This window comes from Ammospiza caudacuta, chromosome Z, assembly GCF_027887145.1.
Source record: "Ammospiza caudacuta isolate bAmmCau1 chromosome Z, bAmmCau1.pri, whole genome shotgun sequence".
NCBI classification, from domain to species: Eukaryota; Metazoa; Chordata; class Aves; order Passeriformes; family Passerellidae; genus Ammospiza; species Ammospiza caudacuta.
Window position 1 is genome coordinate 34,451,800 of NC_080632.1, and position 6,625 is coordinate 34,458,424.

Consider the following 6,625-nt stretch of genomic DNA (forward strand, 5'->3'; position numbering starts at 1 on the left):
CAATGAAAGGTTACAAGATGTACTTTTAAAAGAGGAAAATGCAAAGAGAAAAATGTAGTTTTAAATGGCATTCTCAGATTTTCCTTTAAGCCTGTGATTAATAATCTTTGTGTTTCTACCATGAGGCAAGCTGCTGTAGTCTTACCCACTATATATTTTCATGAAAAATACCTTAACTTGCTTAATTTTGGGCTTCATTAATTCTGTGATGTCTTTGCCTCCTGTTTTGAAATGCCAAAATGCTAAATCTTTTGGACAAATTTTAGTCCACTAGTAAATTAAGAAGTATGAATTTTTGGTCCCACGTATAGAAAAAAAAATTTTGTCGTAAAATGACATTATGTTAATCTACGATAAAGAGTAAATTTAAAATGGCATTTTCTGAGCAGTTTTGCATGGAAATTCTGATAGTCAAGTAAGGTGAGGGGGAACAGAAAAAAAAGTTGTAAAAAAAAAAGAATTCCTCTTACAGGCAATAGTATTGGATTTGAGGTGTTACATTAAGAGAACTCCAAGCAAACTCACACTGTGCTGCTGATGTCAAAACTGAGAATGTACCTGGTAAAAGCAGGTTACAAGAATTCTTGTTCCAGGACACCACAACTGAATGCTGGTCGGGGCCCATAATTCCTTAATTCTGATAAAAGACCAAGTTCAAACTAGCATTTTGTTAACTTGCTACTCTAAGAAGCACCATTACGTACATTCTCAAATCAAGTTTACTTTTAAGTTACGTTGGTTTATTTTCTCATAAACCTTTTAACCCAGATAATAGCTTAAGAAATCTAGCTTTTATGACTAGAATATGACTAAGCAATGAGCAATAAGTATGATTTCTAAATCTAAATGATTTCCAATTATTCTAGTAACATAGTTACAATACTGATTAATTAATACAAATAATTTTAACTATCAATTAAATAGAAGGAATAAATAATAAAAAGAATAATTATAAATAATAAATAGAAGATCGGTGATGTAGAAAATACTTCTAAATTTGAGATGTTTCTCTGCCTAACTTCAAACATTAAAGGCTTCTTGCTTTTATGAATATGTAATACAATGATAGGTCAGACAGATGGAAACAAATTATTCTGTCTGAAATAAACAGGTTTCTTGTATATAAACCAGAAACAGAGAAGGTAACACACTTCCATTTAGCACTTTGATGTAGAAATCTACAAAGCGGGATTTCCTTCTTACTCTTTAAAAAAAATTTGACCTCTTTTTAAAATTCCCTTGAAGCCCTATATACTGGTTTCAGTTCAGGCATTGAGAGCAAAAATGCTGTTGTCAGTGTCTCAGTGTCCTATGGCATTTGATTAGTAAAAGACAGAAGTCCAGTCTTGCAAAAGTTCCTTAACAATGCAACCAATCCTGAAGACCTTAGTCCAGCATCGCCATGGAGTGCCTTAAAAGTGATAATTCCACTTAAAAATTAAGGAATAAAAATCACCTTACTCCTTCTGTTTTGCAGTGAAGTATCAAATTTTTGATTGAGTTTTCTCCAGCTTAAAAAACAACACATGCTATTATAAACTATTTTACTGTGTTTTCTTTGCCTTCCCGTGACATTATTTATAAAGATAGCTGATATACTGTACTACGATATCAGTAAAGTCAGTAAGTAAGAAGTAAGGCTTAGGTAGTAGTAAGTAAGTAAGTAAGTGGTAAGGCTTAGGTATTTAATTGATTTACTTCAAGTAAGCTTGATTTCCCTTATACTTCCAACAGAAAAAGGAAATGCATGTAAATAGCAGTGAAAAACTTTTAAGTTTCTTCCATTATGATGCTGTATATGTTAAGTCATCTGGTGGTAAATATAGGATTTAAATAAAGAAATGTGTGTCCAGTGTATAGGGTCTTAAATAAATGTATGTCCCGCGTATAGGATTTCATTAATGAATTATTTTTTGGTTACAGAATACTTCTGTATATTTAACTACAATGCAAAATTCTTGGGTAGTACAGAAGTTTTCACATGAAAATACAGCATTGCCTCTTGTTATTAAAGGAAAGGCTCATAAAATTTATATTTAAATGTCACTGCTACTGAAGATATGGGTTGCTAAGGGCTTCAGTAAAATAAAATCATGGAATAACTGTAGTGATGAGCAAACCCAGTATATTTAGAGCCTGGTTTAGTGTAGCTATGATTTGTGTCAGAAGAATTGCATAGATTATATTATTACATTTAAAATTACTTATGGTGCAGCTTATTTCCAAATGCAAATTTTATTATAGGATTTTGAAGTCTTAAAATAATATTGAAGATTAATTATGTATTTCAAAACTGCTGTAGATGCATAGGTAAGCAGATTAACAATTATTGGTCTATAAAATGCTTGCTTAGAAGCTGTCAAAACTTTGACTCTTCAGTATTCCTTTTCTTCTATACTCTTCCTCATAATTTCAATTAAATTTTAATCACAGTGTAGTTATCTTCAAGGTGCTGTTGTGGAATAATTAAAAGTGCAGCTGAAATTAAAGCAATTCCCAGGCAGAATACATGTAAAAACATGCTAGAAGTTGTGCCGTCACACTGCACAGCATACCTCAAATTTTGATATGTTGCTCTTTTTACGGAAACTTCAGTTTCTCTGCCTCACCATTTCTTCTGAAGATACTGGTGGAAAAACTCAGTAGACTGAACCTGAACACTGAGAGTATGAGAAAGGAATTATGACCTCCTCACTTACAGGCATCCTTTCTTTCCCCTGAGAGCATAAGAACCCTTAAAATGTTATGTGCGCATGGTAGAGCCAATCAAGCACTCCCCTCAAAACAGAACTTGTTTCAGGCTGAAAGGGGCAAACCAACTTGTTTTATGCAGCACAGTTAACTGCTCCTTTCCTCTGTTGTGATCTGTGTTTTCCCTGTATCCATCCATGCATGATCCCAAAAAAGGAGAGAGAAAAACGAGGCCTATGTGTCCCATGAAACTGAAACCAGGTTGGAGGTGAAAAACAAATGAGCAGTCAAACGTTGTTTGGCAGAGGTGCTCTTGCAGAAGAAACATTATGTAAGAAGGAACATTTTAGTCACCCTTGCATGAAAATCAGACACAGGAATTAGGTGCTTGATTAGATTAAAAAGGTACCAATTCAGATCACAAGCAATATGCTGCCTGAGGAAGCCGTGCTAAAATGCCAGCACGTATTTTCATATGTTCTCATGCCTGGGGCTTTTAAAACACCATAAGAGGAAATCAATCAGCTCAAAAACATATCCATGGAAAGAGAACTGGAGCACAAATATGCTCCAAGACAGCCTCAAGTAGGCACAAACATTGTAAACCCATTATATACACAGTGTGAGACATCTCAGGCAGTGATTACAGGAATGATTCCTGTAGTGTCATTTGTGCATTATTTATCATTTTGGACCAAACTGCTACAGACAAACTCAGTTTTTATTTAAAAAAAAAAGAAGTTTCCTTTACCTGTAATCAGTGAAATCCAAAAGTTGTGTAGTAGATACAGTGTTGCCTAGAGGATCATGTCCTGAGCCTTGAAATAGATGGATTTCTTTCTAGAATAATACAGTACTGGACTGTACCTGCCATAAATATGAACATCTGAAAATCCCATCTTCTTAAAAGAGCATTAGAACCATCAAGAGTATTTCTGTGATTGACTCATACAGCTGGTAGTTGCTACAAGTTATTGTCAGGTCTCTTTTCTCCAACTCTGTCATGCATCTTTTATTGAAATTTTTCATTGAAATGCTTTGGAAGGGTCAGAGGAAAGGAAACAAGAACAAGAATAAACTAGTCATAATTCCATTGCATAATTAGTGGAATACCATAAAACCAGCATCAGCAATACCAATAGTCACCTTTGTGAAAAGCAGTAAAATTAATTGAAAGTCCTTGTTAGCTTTACATCACATTGATTTTAGAATACCGCTTTCTTTAATTTTACTCACTTGTCCAACAGTTTCGCTTCACGTATGAAATTGTTCTGTACTTTCTAAGTACTTTACTGCTTTAGGACATTCAAGTGCTAATATATGTCCATCAACTCCACTTGCCAGACCACAGTTCCTGAGAGAGAGAGAGAACAGCACCTGAGAGACTGGTGCTATGCTCACTAGCATCGGTGATTATGAACACCCTAACACTGGTGCACAATACAGTAGGAAGTTTAAAGTTTTCATAGAATAATATTGAAATATCATTCCTCAAGGTTCAAGGGTTGTGCTAGAAGTCATAATAAAAATATTGATTTAAATTTACTGGTTACATTTCTCTGAGATAAGCTTAAGAAATGCCTTCAGAGATTTTTTTGTTCATAATCAAGATTAAACTGTTGTCAAACTATTTAAAGGTTAGTTAAGTGCCTGTATCAAAAAGCATAAGGTAAAGGTGACCTTAAAAATCTGTTTAATAAATGGAACCTTACATCTTTGTAATGTTTTTTAATAAGGTTTTAGAGTAAGGTCATTGCAGATCCCTTTGTTTTGATTTTGTGTCTTGCTTCATTTTGGGTATATCAGCTGAGATGCATCCAGTTTAGTGAAATATATTCTTCGTCTGCCACTTTATCCTTAGTTTGATTTGTCATAATAAAATGTTCAGCAAGGAAGAGTTTCTTTTCAGTTCATCTCTAACTCCACAGGGATGCCAAGAAGTGACCAACTATTTCTATGACATGAGGGTAGTTTAGAAAACTGTGATCCATTAAGATTATTAAATATTTTTAAATTTTTTTTTGTGAAATCAAATGATTGCCACATTGACTTGAACATTAATAGTGCCTGAAAGGTTTTTTTTGATAGGTATGATTTTTCACTTGGGGAAAGACACCATGCTTCTGCTGAGAGCACTAATATTTGTGATATATGAAGACTGCTACTTTTAAGTAATAAATACCACAGTTCTGCAAGATAAAAATAACCTGTTGTGAATTGCTGAGTGGTCTCAGATTGTTCTGTCTTCTCCGATATCGAGTGTTCAGCATTTTGGAGCAGCAAGTTCTAGTTCACATAATACAAGTGTACTGCAATGCCTGCAAAACCCATAGGAGTTAGATGTTGTACAAGAGACCCAGTGCTTTTGATCAGGGCCCAAGGTCATAAGAGAATCACTGCCAAATTGTACTGCAGCCTGTTTGGGGGAAGAAAGGTGTTACCTATGTATAATTCTGTAAGAAAACAAGTAAACACAACTCTTAACTTGTCATTTCTGTATTTCCAGTAACAAAGAATATATGAAGAGTAAAACTAAGGGAAGTGACCATGGTTAATGAAGAGCACTTTCTGCACTCCTTGTTTAAGAAGAAGGAATTTGCTGAGCCTAATAGACAAAGAGTAATAATCAACAGAACTAATTCTAAGAAGTGCCAGGATCTTTGAACCATAGAAAGAATTGATGGACTTGACAAAAATTATATGAAACATTCCACACTCTGCTATCATCTGTTGTTGCTTGCTCAACTGTGAAGAACTGTGTATTCAGGCTGCTTTCTACAATATTGCCAATCAACTTTTTTGGACTCTGAAGTGATATTTTCTTATCAGCTCTCTAGTAGTTTCATTTGCATGCATTCTGTAACTACGCACAAGCAAAATCTATTACCTATTTTACCTATTTAAAAATAAGCACAGTGGTGAATAAAATAAATTTCATTTTTCTGACCCACTCCATTCTAATTGCTTAGGTCCACACCAGTGGAAACTGGAACTGATGTGTGTGAGGCTTAGGGCAAATATCTGCTCATACCATATGAAAATGAGCTTCTAAAGATACTTTCACTGTTGGTAAAAAGGAGACAAAAATGTTATTTATAACAAGGCTTTATGTTGTGTACATATATTGTCCTTGAAATATTTTTGATTTTACTTTATTTCTTGTAAAAGAGAAATTCTATAATTTATTTAGAAAATACTACTGTAAACTATAGTTTTATTGATGAATAAACGATTTTTTTCTGAAGACTATCACAGCTGTCATCCTGCTGTTGATCTATACTAGACATAATTGTTCTTGCATTTCTCTACCTTTGTGGGACAGTCTTAAGAGGCCTCTTGAGATATGACAAACATGGAATCTGTCCTTACCAGCTCTATAATGATAAGGGGAATCTTGAAATTAGAGCAGGAAAGCCAAAGGAACATACTCAATGGGCACTGCTTTATAAAACCATTTCAGGTTTTTTCAGTATGGGAAGTTATTTTAGGGTAACTACAGAAACTGCTTTGGTTCCCTAATTTCCCAAGTAACACGGAGATAATCACAAATGCCAATGATCATCATTCCAAGATTTCATGCTTCAATGCAGTGATGTATTTAAAAATTTGCACAGATGTCACTTAGAAAGCTACTGAAATTATTGGTAATAACATGTCTTCTAGGAGTAAGCTTAGTAAACCTGCTAATTTGACAAAACCTGAACTTGGCATTTAAAGTCCTATAATTATTCTTTGTACCTGTATAGAATTCTTTTAAGAATTTGGTGTGGTGTATTTTTTTATTTTGGCTTGGTGGGGGATGGTGTTTTTTATTTTACTTTGATGTAATCCTGATGAGTAAGAAGAATAATTCCTTAATTATGCACAGTATAGAGAAATTTAAAGGGGTTTGGGTTTTTTACTTTCTAAGTATGCAGTGCCGAAGGCTTCCTTT

At 34.1% G+C, this 6,625-nt stretch overlaps 1 protein-coding gene across 1 annotated transcript in view; it reads left to right on the forward strand.

Moving 5' to 3' along the window:
• PIP5K1B (phosphatidylinositol-4-phosphate 5-kinase type 1 beta) overlaps positions 1–5,927 on the forward strand; it is a 97,017-nt gene extending 91,090 nt beyond the window's left edge. The window contains exon 17 of the mRNA XM_058823574.1: positions 5,198–5,927. Coding sequence (XP_058679557.1) covers positions 5,198–5,200 — 3 coding nt within the window. The 3' untranslated portion in view covers positions 5,201–5,927. The remainder of the gene's footprint in view (positions 1–5,197) is intronic.
• The last annotated feature ends 698 nt before the right edge of the window (positions 5,928–6,625 follow it).